The sequence below is a fragment of the Ambystoma mexicanum genome, chromosome 3q (assembly GCF_040938575.1).
Source record: "Ambystoma mexicanum isolate Mex_15411 chromosome 3q, UKY_AmexF1_1, whole genome shotgun sequence".
In the NCBI taxonomy this organism is placed as follows: Eukaryota; Metazoa; Chordata; class Amphibia; order Caudata; family Ambystomatidae; genus Ambystoma; species Ambystoma mexicanum.
Genome location: NC_090926.1, coordinates 714,858,889 through 714,878,702, shown reverse-complemented (window position 1 = coordinate 714,878,702; position 19,814 = coordinate 714,858,889). Strand labels below are relative to the sequence as shown.

General features: G+C 45.4%; 1 protein-coding gene across 11 annotated transcripts in view; it reads right to left on the bottom strand.

The window, feature by feature from the left end:
• Positions 1–4,679: 4,679 nt before the first annotated feature.
• The window catches only part of SEPTIN9 (septin 9), a 948,816-nt gene continuing 933,681 nt past the window's right edge, over positions 4,680–19,814 (bottom strand). For all 11 annotated transcript variants that reach the window (XM_069654625.1, XM_069654626.1, XM_069654628.1 and 8 more), the window contains 2 exons: positions 12,948–12,999; positions 4,680–8,766 (listed from right to left, as the gene is read on the bottom strand). In XM_069654625.1, coding sequence (XP_069510726.1) covers positions 8,634–8,766; positions 12,948–12,999 — 185 coding nt within the window. In that variant the 3' untranslated portion in view covers positions 4,680–8,633. The remainder of the gene's footprint in view (positions 8,767–12,947; positions 13,000–19,814) is intronic.

Here is a 19,814-nt window from a genome sequence, read left to right as displayed (position 1 = left end):
CTACAACCACCTACTAACACCTGGTTTCTATAGAAAGCTCAATCTGGCAGATTGTCAAGTAGTCCTAAACCAAATTGAAGAATCAGTACAATAGGCACAGAAAGGGTACGATCACAGATGAAGAATCTATTTTCTTACCAAAAACCTGATAACTCCAACCATGTACTTTCTACCGAAGATTCACAAGAGCTATCATAACATACCTGAAGGACGTCCGACCTTAAGTGGCATTGGTTGGGTCTCAGAGAACCTTTCGGAATACCTGAATGGCATTTTGAAACCACGAGCTAGTCTAGTAAAGTCTTACTTACAGGACGCTTCAAGTCTAATTCACATACTTGAATCATTTGTTTTGGCAGGATTCCTTTACTCTGGCCACATTGGATGTTAAGGCGTTATATACGTCAATACAACATAAATGGGCATTAGCATCTATAGATTACACCTTTAGGAATGATTCTGCTTCGTATTATTTGCAAATTGATATGATAAAGGAAATGCTGCAGATCACATTGGATTCAAATCTATTCACCTTTGATAATTGTCTGTACCAGCAACTCAGGAGTGGCAATGGGGACAAAGTATGCCCCTCCCTTGGCAAATATTTTCATGGGGATGTTGGAAGATTACACGGTACATCAGGATCCAGCATTTAATGACCAGGTTAAACTTTGCATTAGATACATAGACGACATTTTTATAATTTGGGAAGGATCGGAGAATTCATTTCATGAATTCACAAATAGTCTGACCAGAACAGATTTGAGTTTGAATTTACTGGAGAACACAATCCCAAACAAATCAATTTTCTGGATCTAACCGTTTATGTACAGAATGATCACTTAGAAACCTGGACCTTTCGTAAACCAACTGAATACTGCAATACTGCATGCACATTGCCATCAGCGCTCAATTCACAATATCCCCCTTGGAGAATACATCCGAGCAAGGAGAAATTGCAAAGAAGACCAGAAATTCTAACAGGAGTGCCAACTTTTGAGGAATCGGTTTATAAAGAGAGAATATCCGAAGAAATGTCTACAAAAGGCGTTCGATAAGATCAGAAATCTGACAGGGGGATACCCTAACACCGAAGAGCATACCGGAGATTAAACAGACAAAGTAATGTTCATAACTCAATTTAATGAAGATCATCAACTAATTAGGAAGACTCTACAAAAACTCTGGCACTTACTCCACCTAGATGAACATTTGTGCAAACTCATTGATGACAGACCTACAATCAGGTAGTACTTTAAAAACAAGCATCTGTCCGTCACTATTACCGGACCTGGAGAAGGACAAACCTGTCACCTAGCTCACTAGAAATGAACTGGGTTTCAGGAAATTTGGTTATTGCATGATGTGCAAATTTGCAAGGGACAAGACTAAAGAACTGGAGGGCCCAAACGGCAAATTGTTCTACAATTCAATGTTTGCTTAATCCTGAACAAAGTATGTTGTGTATGCTATTACATGTACTTGTAACAAGATATATATAGGTAGCACGAAGAAGAGCTAAGGATAAGGATCCGAGAGCACCCGAGTATAATTGGTAGTCAGGGCTTGACTCTTCCACTCAGCACACTGGCAGAAAATTCACCAGTGTGATGGCAAATCTCGAAGATTGGTTGGATTACAAAACATCATAATGAATAAGAGAGGTGGAGACAGAGTCCTAGCATTACGTCAAGCGGAGGCAAGACTAATCCGTTACTTTAACGCAACCGTGTTAGGTTTAAATATGGATACGGAAATGGCATCATTCCTATAGGTTAATTTATGTGCCTCATGTAATACCTTCTTTAGACTTAACAGAATGATTAGTGTGATGAATCACATAATAAGATGGTTGTGATAAAATTATATACATAACCTTTTACCAAACTAACAATAGTGAACTTTTAACTAGGTCACCTTGTGACTAAATACATTTCAATTAGCAAGGACCTTTCGACGCAGTATGCAGATTAGTAAATGGGGGAGCATAACTGATTTCAGTTTATAATTTATAACAGACTTGTTTATTCACTTATAAGCAATAGTGTATGGGTAATGCACTATCTGTAATATCGAATACACACTGTAGTAGCATTATTGGCTGCAATCTACAGGGTTTGAGGTCACCATGATGATGATGAACGAGTGAAACGAATAATACTTGCAATACCAACCTTGTTTTTCGTGGCACACACTTTTTCTAAACAACTGCTATAAAGATTAAGTACATCAACGCTCAACAATCCACAATATGTCCATTTATCAATAAGCACTAGTGAATGGGTAATACTCCATCAGAAATATCGAATACACACTGTAGAAGCATTTTTGGCTTTAATCTGTAGGTTTTGAGGTCACCAGGACAACGACCAAGCGAAACGAATAATACTCGCAAGACCAATCGTGTTCTTCATATGACACTTTTTCTGAATGACTAATGGAGTATGTACAATGTTGTATAAACATAATGTTTGCAAGTTCGGAGTTTCTCAGGATTTAGCGCACCGGTTACCTAGCAATGATGCGTAGCGGCGGATTGAGTTACGCGTCACCTTGGTAACAGGGAAAACAAATAGTCCCAAGATGGCGCCTGCAAGCTTTGCTCCTTTGAAACAGCCAACGCGTATGTCCGAGAATGTAAGTTATGAAAATGTAATTTAGCTTTTGCTGTCCTCATATACTGTATGGATCCAGTGGTCCGCTAAACAGACGTATGTATGAACTAATAGACACTTATTTTATCGCGGTCAAAACATATACGGGATGTAGCAAACAGAACTTTTATGCTTCTTTGGGTTACTTAAGTTTCACGGGCTGCTCCATAAAAATCACTATAAACATTGTTGGTTTATTCTACAAGAGACATTCGGGACAATCTGTAAATTACTGACAGTAAAACGTACGTTTACAATTTTGGTGTAAATCCAACCTGTCTTGAAGCAGCCAGCACTGGTACTAATGGGTTTTCTTTTTAACCCTTATGGCACCAGAACCTATCCAAATGTGATTAAACCCAACACAATCTTAACCAATTAGATGAATGTATGACTCCCAACGAGGTTAAGCCATTTAATCAATGCGATATAGCCATAATCCGTATCACTATGCCCGAATATGTGTAACTACTTTTTTTTTTTCTTGTTTTCATGTTTGTTCTTTTCGCCCCCTTTCCCCCACCCTGGTTTCTTACTTTGCATGTTATGCATTGATATTATTTTTGATGATATGTTCTTCACTTATCCCGTTTTATCCATCCCAATGCCATCCCTTATTTCTCTGTCTGGCGCACTATTTGTTTTTACTTTGGGTCCATACATGTACATGGAATAATATCTATGTGTATCTGAATTGTCTACTATTATGGAAAATTGTTTGCCATTTGATATGATACACATGAATCACCATTTTGAACTGTTTGGTTGTTGATTTTATATGTTCAAGAAATTCCTTGTTGAATGTACAAGTAAAATACTAGCCCTGATTTGAAAAAGGCCAGAGGCCGAAACACGCGTTATCATTTAAGGGCTAATTTAGCAATAAACATGTTTCTCACCTTATTGGGCGCAATGTCCTGGATTTTTTCTTTTTTGAACTATTATTTTTGACGGGTTTTTTCCTGGCTTACCGTCAATCCAGTGACCTGCCACTTGACTTTATGGGATCTAGTGATTGTAGGGGTCCCCTATCCTTATACCATATCGAATTCTGATACTTCAAACAACTCAAACTTGTTTAAATAAAAGGTGTTGAATTACAAGTCGCCGACCAGCTGTACCCATAAGCCTGGCTTACTTTTAAATCAGTGAGTGATTGTGTGCTTGGGCTGTCGAGAAGCTGATTTTGGCAGGTGGGTGTGGATGGGCGGGTTTGAGGATCTTTTTTTAATGGGCATCCATGATAAAGCAAGCATGATGTGTTATTACGTGGCTAATCTGCCATTTTGCGGCAGTCGGTCCATACATTTCTTACTGTGGCATGACATGTTTTACTGAGAATCTATCGTAAGCCAAGAAGAAGTGTTCTTTTGTCTCGAGACTAGACTACATAGGAGCCAGTTTGGACACTTTTTCGGATTGTGGTTTGGCATTTTTAATAGCTAAGCCAAAAAATATGTTCTTATGTGCGGGTACTGGCATATATTGGTAGAGCCAGATTGAGCACGTTTTCTCGTAATATTATGGGCATTATGCACAAAGTTAGGACAAATACGTTGTTACATGGGAATACTGGCTTATATTGGTGCGGCCAGTATTGAAATGTATGGGCAGAGCCAGCATGAACATGTTTTTTGGAATGGCATATGTGCATTGCATTGGGAAATGCTGCTGTGCACGGTTGGCAACTTGCATCTATTGGATTTCTTCAAACAATTTATAAACTTCCTTTTTTTTAATACAGAAAGTGTACTGTATAATGCACCATTTTAACCCAATATGCAAAATAAATCCTCAGGAGGAGGCTTTCGCTGAGCGTCACTTCCGCTTCCCCTGGCATTTGGGTGATTTGACATTCTTGGTAGCAACAGGGCCGAGCGCGAGCAATACGCTGCCGTGCCGATAAGATTAGAATTCTGCTCAGATAGGCAAAGTACAGGTCTTTGCAGCGCTGCACCAAGCTAACCCACCTACATGTAAAAAAAAAAAAAACAGAAAAAAACGAATAAGAAGTACAACGAAAAATACAAGTCTGCATTTGCAATATTTATTTTAGGAAATACATATTAAACACATAAATTTGTTTCATTTTTTATTTATAAAAAAAAGGACTAAATTTGACATGATGCATATAACCAACAAAAAGGGCATTTTATTGAACCGTGACAAAAAGAATACATTATTTTAAGTCTTTAAAAAAATGATGTACTATGAATAAACAAGAAGAATTTGCTTTCATTGCTTGAATCTGCAGAGGGACAGGGAGAATTTGACCAAAGGGTAAATAAAAGGTAGACTGATGAAGTGCAGGAATTTCCATTTTCATAGTTTAAACACTTGAAATATATATCTGTATGTTCTCAGTTAATACATAACATTTACTTTTTGCTAGAATATAGCATGTCAGCAAGTACATAGGTTTATTTCAGGTTCCCCACACAATCTGTCAATGACTGTTCAAAAGGACGTTTGCCTAGTAGGAGGAAACAGCATGCGCGGAGGCGGGCGTGCGCCAGACTCCGCCTCTGCTCTCCCACTCCATGTGGTCATCAGCACAGGGCAGCTCATGCCCCTTACACAACGATGTCAAGGCAGGGCACTCTTCTCTTCCTGGGGAGCAATAAGTTAAAATTAGAGAGCAAAGGAATGCAGGAATGGGGGTGGAATCCCACAACCGAGCCAATTCTCAGAGGATTGAATCATGGACATGGCGATTACAGAGGGCAATGGAGTATATCATCGGGAGCAGCACACCCAGTTCAGCCCATTCCATTCCATTGATGTTTAAAGGCTTAAATACTGCCATAAGTGCCTGCTTTTGCCATAGAATATTGCTTGATATAAACACTTTTCTCAGCCATCTAACCACTTATATAGCACCAGCGGCTTTACCATCTACATACAACCTTCCTTGCTAATTACACAATTCTAAGACTTTCTGTTTTGGGGGCCCCAGTGTCCAAGAACAAATAAATGTCGGCTCCTGACCCACAACGTAGACTTTGTCCAGCAGATCTGCCCTTTCATGCCCCGCCCACCCCACCCGCCCAGTCCTTCGCTGCCACGCAAGTCACTGAGAAATTGCTCGCTTCTAAACAAGTGACTACTACTTCGCTGGCCAACTATTGTACAGTGGTCAGGTTCCACGCTCTGGTGAGAAGGGCGAAGAGTCATCAAATCATTGTTAATATGGCTATGGGCACACCTGCAGGCAGTGTTCGCAAGCCGGGAATGAAATATACTGCAGCCATAAGTGCACAAGGAGTTGGAGGAGGATTACTTGAGAGGATGTACCAGGCCTGCCCACCCAGCCAGGGCGGGTCTGAGTTGCAGCCAATTGACTGTGGGATATGAAGTTGGAATCAAATTTCTCAAAATGCACAGCTGAATCCAAAGCAGTCTCCACAGGGCCCAAGCATTGCATAAAACATATCAGATGGTCGTGCCAGGCCAAGTCTGCCAGGTGTGACTGCGAGGGTGGAATGGTAGATGGGTATGGTTTTAAGCATTTGTAACAAACATCCTTGGTGCTACTCCAAATCAACCCAATTAGAAAGCCTGCATGACAAACCTGCACTGGGCACGTAACTCGCATCCAACAACCACATACAGCACCACCTAATTAAATCTATGCTCCGGTAGCATTCTGTGTACAACTAGGATTGGTTTCATTGCCAATGAAAACCTTCCACTACAACATGTGGGGACACAACCTCTTATTGAGAGAAATTGTTTCAGATTTGACATTTATCACAGAAAAATGCCCAGAACATAAACCTTCTACTCAACCTTACACTCTGTACATTCTGGGAATTAAGTGCCACGTGCCCTTTAATGCCAGAGATGGGCCGGTCTGAACGCAAGTGCGGAACCTACAGACGACACTGGGGGCTGGAGGAGGAAGAATCAACAAGCGTGGCGTGCAAAGGACCACTGCGTCCCGCCATCCGCTCAAAAGAACTGCCCTGCCCACAGTGCATAGAGCCTTCCTTGAAATTCCAAGAGAAGGCATCAAAACTAGCTTCATCCCTCTGCTCGTAGTCATCGTCCTCGTGACCACATCATTGCACTCCTAACAAGGGAAAGAGCCGATTGAAAAACAAATTCCTCTGCTACAGGGTTTCAGAGACTAGTACCGAACAGTTCTGCCTTTTCTGCCCTTATGCAATCAGGACTGCTTAAAACACCTATCCGACTTCCCATCGCAGAGGCAGTCGCCATGCTCACCTTCGTGTACAAAAAGGCACTTCACAATGAAAAGCTGACATTCACCAACTAGGGTTGTGTAGGACGAAAACAAAAAAAAAAAAAATGAAACTTATTCTAGGCACAAAGACAAAATTCCAGGGGGGAGATCGGACATTATATATCATTATCTTCTGCTATAGGATACACACAATCTGGGGGCGGGGCTCGAGTAGGGTAAACATAGCAGGCACCTAACCGCTCTGCCTATCCAAGTTTTGCTCAAGAAACCTAGTTTTGATCTTTGACCCTTCCTCCAAACACATTGGTTGGGTTCGTGGTTTTGGCGGGTCTGGCTTCGGCTCAGAAGCACCTGGTCCCATCGTAGACCTGGCTTGCCTTCTTGATCTTAAATCCCTCACAATTGTATAGTTCACCACACAACTTCCATGAAGTGGAGTTAACCATTTCTTTCCTCTGGGTGTAAACAATGGACACGTTCTGGAATAAATCATGCAAAACTGGCAGAGATCCTCCTCGCCTGTGGGACATCTTAAACATAGCGTGGTTGGAGGAATGTAGCAACCATGTTGTATTGGGGCTCCTCCCACCAAATGCATAGAGCTCAGCCTGAGACTGTGAATACATAAACCACACATAATAAATAGAAGGAAATGTAATTTCCAATTATCTAAAAAGTACACCACAAACAGTTACACATTACTATTTAAGGCTATACTTTGTTAAATAAAATGAAAAGCTACTTGATTTAATTCAATAAACAAAGGGCAGAAGGGACAGCATGACCATCTGCTTCTTGAAAAGATTGCAAGAACCTATGACTAGAGTTAATTTTGTTCAAAGCAACTGGATTAGATGTCAGGCAACCATGAACATGTACATTGGTTCTACCAGTTACAAAAACGTACTCCATTCCACAAAACCATTGCATTTACAAGATTGAGCTCACATCCAACAGCAATGGGACCTACGACCTGCTCCGAGAATGGTAGCCGTATTGACAAAAGATTCATGACGGGCTATCGGCAGAGCGCAGTGACAACGCCTTGCTGCTGCATTCATATGGCAAACCACATCAAATACTATGTTCTCTTCAAAAATAAAAATCTCCCACTACCCTATTCAAAATACAGGTGGGTATTTCCCCCTTTTCGGTTACATCTTGCAAAGAACACCAGACCACCCATCATTGCAAAAGAACCTTGGTGACATGAGCAATGCATGAATATGTGCGCAATCGCAGGTCATTGAAGGGAAGGCATGACAGAAGGCGTACAACATTATGCCAGCAGAAACTGAACAGTGCTGCTCCCCGCCATGTGTCTTCTCGGCACCAATGTTCTCTCATCATGGCATAAGTAGGGATAAAAGGACAACAGGGTGAACCAGAGATGGGGCAGTGTGGGCAAGGGAAGACCAGAAAAGAAAGCACATGAGGCGTGACATACAGAGGCAAAAGTCTGGGCAACCCCAGCCAGGGCGAAGGCTTGAAGCACAAGGGCCAAGTCTGCGTAGCTCAGTTATGGCACGAGTTACACATTACATAGTGTTGGCATACAACAATTGTGCTTGGGGACGAGGTGGTTAGATCAGCCCTCGGTGCCAGTCTCCACAGAACTAATCGAGCCCCCGAAACATGATCCAAGTGCCCCTCACTGCTGCACTCCCAGACAGCTTCTTCTATTTTGGTCGAAGACACAATGGCAGGATGGAAAGGTGCGAGGAGGAAAAACATTCGACCGGAACCGTGGCCCCGATACACAGAGCCAGGGGTTACATTTCATTGGACGTGAGGTCTTTGTCAGGCATGCCATTTGATAGCACGTTTCCCTCATTCAAGCGCCGCACGCGATAGGCCTCAAAGTGGATGCTGCTTGTGATGTCCTTTATGTTCTGCATGTGGGTTCTGTGGAGGAAAGAGACAAGGCGCTTTAAAATAATGGTCATGGCACATTGCACCACAAGGAAGCAGCAGTGGCCAAGACTGGCGGGTGCACCTTCTGCACGTCAACTATGGAGAAACCTTGGTGCCAAAAAGCAGAGTCCAAGCAACATGGGAAGTTGAACAAGTTCTCCTCTTAAACAGGTTAGTGGTTGGGTTACATGGTTAACAGCAGTCATAACGTGAAGGGTATTGGGAGTCCATGCGCCGTGAAGCTGATCATAAACTGGACTCGACAGGTTTAAATAAACAAGGATAAAAGACACAGCGACCATCCTTTGCCTGGGACTGTCCGTGACCCAGTTGCAGATTCTTTTGGGAAATGAGATCAATGGTCCAGGACGGGCAGTTCCCATGCACCTTCCAGGCCTTCCTCTTGTTTGTAGTGGCCAGGAAGCTCGACAGCCCCTGCCCCAGCTATGGAAGTGCAGACATTACAAAAGCATGGTGTACCTGTATGAGAATCCGTTTCTTTTGAAAACTGGGGGAACCTAGGCTGAAGGACATTGCACCCTGTGAGACACACTGAAGATCCACTTGCCACTGTTCTAATCGGGCAGCCTATATGGGCAACCTTACACACTTAGTCTATGGGCTAAACAATCTTGCTCTCGTTTATGATGGAACCCCCCCCTGTCCCCCCCCCCCCGCTGACTTTTGCCATGGTCCATCCTTTAGCATGTGCGCAGAGCTTTCCAATGAGACACTGTTGTAATGTAGTCTTGTGAAGTGATGTCACTGGCCAGGAGTGCTTGCTGTCAGAATGTTGATGCATGGATGCAGCTCAGGAAAATGTTGAGTGGATCGGTGGGTGAATGTTCCGAGTGTGTCAGTTGGGGGCCTGTGCTGGGATGTTAGGATGGCCCGTGGGTTTTCTCTCCTATGTATGTAGTGTCCAATTCCCATCCCTGCACTTCATGTCATTGTATATACTATAAGGGTAACGGGATACTGTACAATAAAGCTTTCCTGATCAACCCGAGACTCCACAGCTGGCGTGTTGTAGTTGCACACATGGCTATGGTAGATGGGATGGAGGACTTTTACAGATACCGCCTTAGACTTGAGAGTGAGGAAAAAAAAAATACAGGACTACTGACCCATTCCCTAATGAATTCTTAAACGCTGCATATTCATAGATGGGCAAACATCACAACAGGGCCCACTAAGCTCAGAACTTAAACTGGCTGGAATGACGTTTGAGAAGGCCCCCAGACTGCCAAAAATAAATAAAAAGGGGCCTGGGTTTTCCAGATCTCAGGCATCAAGTTTTGAGCCTCAAGTTTCTGCACTGTCCAGTCCCCCCCCCCCCCCAATCGCCCCGCCCCATCTGCCAATCCCACATCAGGGCGTGCAAGAGAGACAAGAGAACCTACTCCCCCTCTCGTGAGAGCGTGCCAGACAGAGGGCACTAGAGAGTGGGGAACCGGTTCCTGCACAAGGGAGGCAGGGGGGGTTGGGAACCTGCCCCCACACAAGGGAGGCAAGGGGGGGGGGTGGGAACCAGTTCCTGCACAAGGGAGGCAAGGGGGGGACCTGCCTATGCACAAGGGAGGCAGGGGGGGGGGGGGAACCTGCTCCCGCACAAGGGAGGCAGGGGGGGTGGGAACCTGCACCCGCAAAAGGGAGGCAGGGGGTGGTGGGAACCTGCACCCGCAAAAGGGAGATGGGAGGGGGGGGGGTCGGCACCTGCTCCCGCACAAGGGAGACGGGAGGGGGGGGGGCGTCGGCACCTGCTCCCGCACAAGGGAGACGGGAGGGGGGCGTCGGCACCTGCTCCCGCACAAGGGAGACGGGAGGGGGGGTCGGCACCTGCTCCCGCACAAGGGAGACGGGAGGGGGGGTGGGAACCTGCTCCCGCACAAAGGAGGCTGGGGGGGTGGGAACCTGCTCCCGCACAAAGGAGGCGGGAGGGGGGTGGGAACCTGCTCCCGCACAAAGGAGGCGGGAGGGGGGTGGGAACCTGCTCCCGCACAAGGGAGACAGGGGGGGTGGGAACTTGCTCCCGCACAAGGGAGACAGGGGGGGTGGGAACTTGTTCCCGCACAAGGGAGACAGGGGGGGTGGGAACTTGCTCCCGCACAAGCGAGACGGACAGGGGGGGTGGGAACTTGCTCCCGCACAAGCGAGACAGGGGGGGTGGGAACTTGCTCCCGCACAAGCGAGGCAGAGAGGGGGACACCTGCTCCCGCACAAGCGAGGCAGAGAGGGGGACACCTGCTCCCGCACAAGCGAGGCAGAGAGGGGGACACCTGCTCCCGCACAAGCGAGGCAGAGAGGGGGACCTGCTCCCGCACAAGCGAGGCCTGATGGGGGACCTGCTCCCGCACAAGCGAGGCCTGATGGGGGACCTGCTCCCGCACAAGCGAGGCCTGATGGGGGACCTGCTCCCGCACAAGGAAGGTGGGGAAAGGCAGGAACGAGGGAGGCAGAGGCCATGCGCAGGAACGAGGGAGGCAGGAGGCAAGGCTGATTTGCCAAGTATGGCCTCTGCATACTTTACAAAGGCATCTAATTCTTTGTCATTCCTGGTCATGCCTTGCTAGACTAGATTATGGCTTGCTATATGCAGTTTCATTGTTTGTACCCCTTGTTAACTATCTCATCCTTCTAGCAGCACACTTTACTGCTCGCAGGGGCCCACCGATTCTGCCTGCTGAGATTTGCCCACGTGTTCCACAGTAATTTTACATTTTCTTCAAGTTTTGTTCCCTGCTGTCCCGCTAGATTTTGGCCCCACTGGTTCCCAAAGTAATCAGAGACTGACTGCCTTTATGCTCCGATGCCCACTGTAATTCGCAAAACTAGCTACTAGACACACTTTAAACCTCATAGCATGAGTTAGTCCTTGGGATCCCACAAGCAGTCAAACTCTCTAGAATACATATTCTGAACTTCACTCAAACTATTCTCACGCTCTGGCTACACAGTGATGCATGTGCCCTGGGTCTTCCACACCTCCCTCTGTAAACCCACTCATCCAGGACAAGTGGCCGCACATGGTTCACTGCCAGAAAAATACAGCACACTCAAGGGTGCCTTCGGACATGGGATACCCAATGTTTATCCTGAGCACAGTCACCGTAGCAGTCTTGCAGGCAAGCCTGGTCTTCGAATATTGTGACCTTGGCAGGTCACTTACCCAAAGGGCTCCACTACAAAGCCCTCACCCAAAAGGCAGCCCTACCAAGACGCTGCCATTGCCATGCAAAATGGATGTTCAGAGTTGCCCAGCGGGACCACCATGGACCTCCCTCCACTAAGAAGCTCAGCTTAGATGTTCAAACAGTATATGCCTATACTAAGCGCCACTTGCACACAGCAATTTCATTATTTTTTTTTAAATGTCCAAGGCACATCTTTGGATCTGTCACTTCAAGGCGCTAGGATAACCCTCCCAACTACACCTCTACAAGAAACCTAGTCATCACATTCTCTCAGCCAACGCATCCTAGCTCCACAGGAACGCACGGCTCTCCCTCTCACGACAAATGCCTGCTCCCATCACAGGATCGCTAGAAACCGACCTGCACACAGATCAGGATACTTTTGATCTGCATGCAACACCACAACAGCGCTACCTTGCATTTTCCCCGCTTATTCCCCATATATTTAAGACTCCTTTAGATCTGACAGAGCGCCTGAAAACTATGCAAATGGCTGCGGTGTACATCCCAAAGACATAACTAAGGGGAGGCCAAGGAAAATTAAGTCCATGACCATTCTGTCTATTGATGTGCCAAGTTTCTCTGCGAGATCCCTGCTGGGCCAGAAGAGCAGCCCCACAGCAGGCATTGAGCTTTGCTCTACCAACCAGGAGCTAATACTTCCGTTTCGATGGAAGCCAGGTCGAGAGGGATGTTTTCACATCCAGCCTCTAAATGCACCAGTGGAATCATGTCTAGAAAAGCAACCAACACATTCTCCACAAACCAGACTGCCACAGAAGGGTCTCTTCCCTCCAAATGCACCTTACCATGATGCAGGGGTGCTACGAGGCCTGGAAAAGATCCGGTGCTACGCTAATGACGGGACTCTGGGTAAGTTATCCTTTTGGTCATAGCCCCTGAATTTCTATCCGGCGCTAGAACCAAAAGACCCAACGCTATAGCCCCCTAGCGACGACTCTAGCATGGTGCACTCACCTGATGAGAAGATCTCGCAGGTACGCAAACTCGCAGTGTCCAGTATTTTCAACTGCAGAAAGAGAAAAGAAAAAAATACATTGTTAATATTCAACAACGCTTCTGAAAGAAGGCACTAAAAACGGATGGATAGACCTCCCCCGCGATTCGCATTGCTGTGGCACACACACACAACTGCAGATTAGCCCTAGACCAAGGGCATGTCCGAGCACAATCTGCACTGGAGCTGCTCAGTTCGCCTAGGAGTCTTCTGTTCGAAACAACTCAAAGGCTTTGCTGAAAGCCAAGTCCGTACATTTCCTGCATTGAAGGATTCACAATGGACTTATTTGAGCGAGACCGTGGTCACCTCACACCCATTAAAATTACTTGCCCCACCTGCTAGCAATTCAAAAACGAAAACAAACCCCTCCTCAAGGGGCATCTTCTTCACACCCCTTACAGTATACCTTCTGCCAACCATGCTCTACAGCCCATAGCCCGTGCCAGCAGTCATCCCCGGCCAACACATTTACATGTCTCCTACTAATTGTATAGGTTAACTATTCCTGCTACTCTGAAACGGTATAACAGCTCCATAAATCCCCTTCCCCCACACCCATCCAATGTATGAAACACCCATCAATACTACATTCCGTTTCTGGCAACACATGCCACCATTAAACTGGACCCGGGGCAGGTTCCAGCGGTGCCACCGTTTTCTGGAATATATGCCAATTGCCTCGCTCATCTCCAGTGTGTAGGACGTTTAGCAGTATGTCCAACTTCACGAGGAGAGAACGAGCCTATTTCAACATCACAATTTCAGACTTTATACAATTATACCCAAACAAATGTAAAATATTGGACTTATTACGGCACCCTATTTTATATACAATTCGATTATAAAACGTTTCTCAGTGTTTTTTGACATGCCCACGACTTTGAAAGCACGTTTTTCTCATGCCTTACCAACAGCAAAGAATGGCATAGCCACCAGGCAGGCCGGGTGAAGAAAGACGATTTTCAAACACTCGTGAATTTGAGCATACGAAATTCGGCCACCAGAGAGCAGCAAAAGATTGAAATCAAGGGATTCACCGCCCGCAGTTACGCAATGCGCGCCCTTTGTTGCGCAGTACTTCCCCTGCATACGTCAGCGAAACAGGAACCGCGGTCAAATGGTAAAGGTCACAGGCTAGAGACAGGAAGTGGGTGCGGCAGTCAGCCACGTAAGTGATTCTCGCCGAGAATACGAAAACGCTTTTTAGTTAAAAAAGAAAGCGGTTGCACCAAATTCGAAGATCAAAATACACGACATTTCTCTTTGCAAATCATGTGCCCCATTACAGAAACTTTGCACTGGTGCAAGTGCAAAATTGCACAGTATTAGCACCACGGCAAAAGCGCGTCAGTACAAAACACCTTGGGGCCAGATCATAAAATGTTTGCACCATGACCAGTGCAAATCTTCTAGAACATTACTAGATGTAAGCTATCCATCAGTACATCAATGTGCATCACTACAAAGAAAAAGGGATGATTTGTTACTTTAAAAAATCTATCCAGAGGGCCGTCAGCTGATATTCGCCTCAGGGATACTGCTTCATACAGATCTGAAAGCCCAAATAGTACATTACTGCCATGTCCCTCTTCCCATTACTCATAGCCCTCAACCATTTGTGTTGCAAAGGCGGGTGAAAACTTGAGAGGCCCATTGAAACGAATGGGCATGCAGGAGGCTTTTTGGGTGAGTCAACTGTTTACAAGGCAGGTGACACCGACCAAAAGTGTGCGAGTTGAAAGCTATGCATTACTTGCTCGTGCGGTACCTACCTCATGCCTGGAGCCCTTTCTTTATTTTTTTTTATTTCCGCGCACCCTCTCCACCACTAAGTGTGAACATCCCCCTAGCTCAGAGCAAACATTTTTATTCTTTTTAAAAAAAATAAAAGAAGTCCTGCCTAGAGGTAGGGATCTGGGAAGGTTGCAGATGCTTTCTTAGCTGGGCTTCGAGATGCCATGGGTGAAGTTTCCCTTACCGGCGCTCTGCTGGGCTTGGAGGAGCAAAAGTAGGAGGGTGGGGGGGGAAATTGGCTCTTAGGGCTTCTGCTGGTCAAGAGGCCAGTGGAGCAGGAGTTTCGAAGTGGTGCTCTTTAAAAGGAGACCTTGTGATCCACGGGTCAGGGGAAGAGCAGCATGCTGCAGGGATGAGCCCCAGGCAGCGGACCATCCTAGTACGCCAGTAAGAAGTACAGGGGAGGCTTGGCAGTTTGCTGTGTGGCCAAGAAATTATCAATCAGATCATGCCTGTTGTTGAGGGGCAGCACGTTCATTGCAAGCAAGGAACCATGTTGGCGTTTGCATGCATATGTTCTGGTTCATGCGCGAGGGGACAGGACCATTTTAATGTCATGAACAGGATACTTTTCATACTTTCCTGGCGATGTGTGCTTTATGAGCCCAGGTAAAGGGGAACAGATGGACAGGCACGTGACAACATACATGAGATATTTGGGCATTAAAGGAACAAGGAGCTTGGCAACACTATATGAGACAAACTACCTGCGCTGTGGGATAAGGTAAAAAAAAAATACAAGATGGTCTGGCCTGGTGCAGTCGTGGGCAGGCCACCCGACTTTCCTGAAAATTAACGTGATTACCAAGGATTCTATTGTTCGTGCAGGCGCTGCCAGTAGAAGTCCCAGCAAAGAGGCCAAACAAACTCATCTGGGGTGGTAAAAGCTCACGTATAGCCTATGCGACCCTGACATTACCCAAGAAGGTAGGTGGAGTAGGCCTCCTGGACTTAAAAGAATATTGTAGAGAGGGACAACTTTGCATACTCCAAGACCATTTGAGGGGCACCAAGGATAAATAGCGGATCGACCTGGAAAAAGGCGTATTAATGGCTCCAATCACTATCGGGGGAAAAGCTGTGGGAGCCCCACAGGTGACTGCTGTATAGGGCAAGGACACATCCCATTTTGTATACCTCATGGCAGCTTTGGAGAAAGTTGAATTTGTCATTACTACTTGGACCTCGCCACTTAGTAGTCTATGGGCCGCCTTCCCACCCCCGATCAGGGACATGATCCACAAACCTCAGATTCCACCCCCATTATGAGAAGGGATTAGTAAGAGCAGGCCAACCATGGCGAGAAGGGAAATTTACGAGCAAGCTAAAACTGGACCAAGAGTTGAAAGGGGAACCAACGCCCACACAAATACGTACAATTAAAGGGGGGTCCTAACAGACGGAACCTGGGAAGATGTGCAAATAGACCATTGACCCCTTCCTTTCGAACAGATCCTTAACACACATTCCAAGGGTCTTATTTTAGAACTATGTACAGCACTTGTGGAAGCAGCAAACCCCGAAATACAACAAACCAAATCGTAATGGATACGAGATCTCAGACTCCCAGATGATGGAGATCCGTGGAATGACGTTTATAGACCATTATGGTCAACCTTGATGGCGATGCAATTCAAAATGCACAACTATAGACTGATTCAGCACTGGCAACTGACCCCACACGGGTTGGCCAATATTTATCTGGGGTTTAATGTGGAAACATTGGCACTTACTAGCATTTTTTGGTGGGACACACTTGTATTGGAAGGAAGTGCTGACTTGGTTGGAAGACAGACGGCATAGACGGACCATTGTCCATACTCGCATTATTATTTTGCCTAGAGGAAGGTGGAGAACACTACACAGCACTAACCCACATAAGTAACATGTTAGCAACAATGGTTTCCAGGCCATTATTCTGGAAGTACTACAGGACCTAGGCTAGAAAGCCAACGATGAGTGCTGCACTCCCTTAGTCCAACTTACCAGCTAGAAAACTTTGTTCGAAGGTTCATGCACTCAGAATCTGTGCTTTACAGTAAGAAAATAAAGCTACATCATGCATTATTTTTCAAAGAACCAGAATGTAATTTGATAAAATACACAGTATTTAAGGCCATTGCCAATGCATTTCGGGCTATTTAGTCCATCAGGGAACATTTGGTGGCTGTGTATCAAATAAAGAAGTCAAGACTGAAACAATAATACATCGAAAACACCCCATCGGGCCGTGGCAACAGATCGAATACCAAACCAGTCCGTTCCGACATTGGTGTAATGGGTGCAGGCCAAATAACCCATCCCCAGCATGTGACGGGTCAAGCCATTCCAACATATACACATTTACTGATGAACCCATAGATGTATTTTACAAAAATAAAAGCTTGCCAGCCTGGTCGCCCCATTGGTAGGTTAATTTTAAAGGGCATGCCATAAACACCATATGCAGGTGCGCAATTGACAATAGTACTGGAGGTGGTTGGGGAGTGGGGGAGGGAAAACAAGACAAAGGAAGAAAAACACAATTAATGAGGGTTAATGGCAGTTAATATGAACGTTGCATATGCCAAGATTCAAGATGGTTGTGTTGGAATCTACCAGTCCCAGACCCTACTACTGAGGTGCAGCTACTATTCAAAGGGTTTCTAAATCAGACTGAAAAGGAACTTCATGGAGCGTCTCGACATCCACACCCATGTGGTGACCAACACTAGCTTGTGTGCAACCGTCCACCTCACTGGTGAGATAGTCTCCTCTGATTCTGTGGCATGGCAACAGCTGAAGAAATAATACATGCACAGTTAGAAGCTACTTAGCACTGAAAGACCTCACAGGGTGCATATTACCCATCATTTCAGGTACAGCGTGTTCTATACGATAAGCGCACCAGTCATTAGGCAGACTGCAGAACTGTATACTAACTAAAATGATGAGAAGCGACAACATTCCTTGCAGTGGCTTGCACCAGCTCATGTTACCTGCAAAAGCCCACGTCTGCCTTGCGCTCCTGATGGAATCATGTCAAACCGTAGTTTAATATCCGCTTCCTTATTGACTTGGCTCGTCATGAGGCAGAGCCAACATGGCGCGCATGACTCATTCAAGATGCCGCTGTACCAAATCAGCAGAATCTCCATGTGACAGACCCAACGTGGGTCACGTGTATGTGAACAATACTGTCATTCATGACGAGGACATCCACACTCCATGTCTCCCCATTGAAATGATGTGCTGTTACAGCATAGCGGCGCATATGGCAACATGTAGCGTGGATACTGGCATTTGTACAAAATTAGGACCACCATTCAGAGAAAATACTTGCTCCAATAATGCCTGCAGCCTACCCAACAACCCAATGATCCCCTTACACCGTGCTGGTCCATGTGACCGTACAAATAAATGCCAGGTATTACTGTCCCACCTTTACCCATCACAGGCACTAGGAGAAAAGCTAATCCACAACACCGATTTATTCTAACAAGTGTATTAAAAAAAATAGAACAAAAAAAAAAGAAAGGCCACCAATCGCAGTCATGACCAGGAAACATCAACTAAAATAGAAAGCGTCCGTCGATCCTTCTGCTCAATTCTAGGGTTGACAAAGAAACGAATGTCGAACACTGTAGACAATTGGTAGTGATGAAAGACCAAGAAGATTATATTTGAGATGTAAAGGAAAGGCCAGTGAATAACATTCCTAGATGACAGATGTGTGTTGTGGGGTCCATTTGTTTATGGAGACGGGCATTTAGTTTTAATGAATCACCCAGTGAAACCAACAGTGTGTGCCCTAATACTTAATAGCAGAGGGGAAAAAAAAATAATAAAAAAAAAAGGTTTAGTTCCTCATTCATGCCATTGGGAACCAATAACTACAGCCCGTGTACCCACAATGCTCACCTCTGTGCTCTTCTCTTGTTGATATCTCCTCAGAAATCATCAGCACGCAATCTCATCTGGGCAATCACCACCAATGAATTTGCATTCTTTGTGCGTATGCATAATTTATATCGAGTACATTTCCACTTTGTCTCTCACACGTAATAGATGGCGCAGGGGGACCAGAAATGGTATAGGACATTCTCAGATAAGCAAGTGGCAAAGTCTTTTAGCCTAATCCTTTCCCATCTGTGGGTGAAGCACACATGAGCCTTTTGTGATGAAGTTACAGTTGATGCAGCACAAGCATGGGTATGTTCCTTTACTTGCTGTCCGAGTAGTCGATGCTTGTCTGCAGCAGAGATAGATACACGTCCCTCAGATTCTCGCTTCTCTGATAAGCGAACATTGGAGGATCTGGAAACTGTTTGGGTCTCTAATCGTTTCTCAAGATATTCTAATGCTTATCTATACTTTGATATTTTGACTCTGCAAAGGGTACTTTGATACAAAAACTAGCGGTGGAGCAGTTTATTTTTGTCTGTAGTAGCACCATCCTGGATTGGCTGGTTGTCTTGTGTGAGGTTGCTTCAAGATCTTGCATGGGGTACCCTCTATCTCAACACATTTTGATTCTATAAAACTATGCTCTGCATTGTTCTGGATCACTCACTATCCTTTTGACTCACCAACTGCCCATACAGTAAATTCCTCAGTGTGTTCGGAGGATGGAAACTCATGTGATGTAACAGGTTATTCCCATCACTTTCTTTGGCGGAGTGTGGTTGAAATTGTGTTGGTGAACATTAAAAAAAATTGATGTATGGGGTGCCTATCTCTGCTTTGAACTGGATGCAAGACTCATGGCATTGATTAAAGTCAGGCAGGGTTTCCAGTGTACTGCGCAAGATGCCGAAGATATAGTCTATGCATTTGACCATTTTTTTTAGTTCCGGCAGACAGAATGATGTAGTATGTGTGTGGTTTTGGATCTATGCAGGAAAGAATTTGCATATGCAGGTGCTATGGTAGCTCCCATCAAGGTACCCAATGTTTGGAGGTAATGTTTGTACTAGTTGACAATACATTCCAGCAGAATCATCATGAACTCTTTGGCTGCCCCAAAGGCCTTGGCTTGCAACAGTAACCAT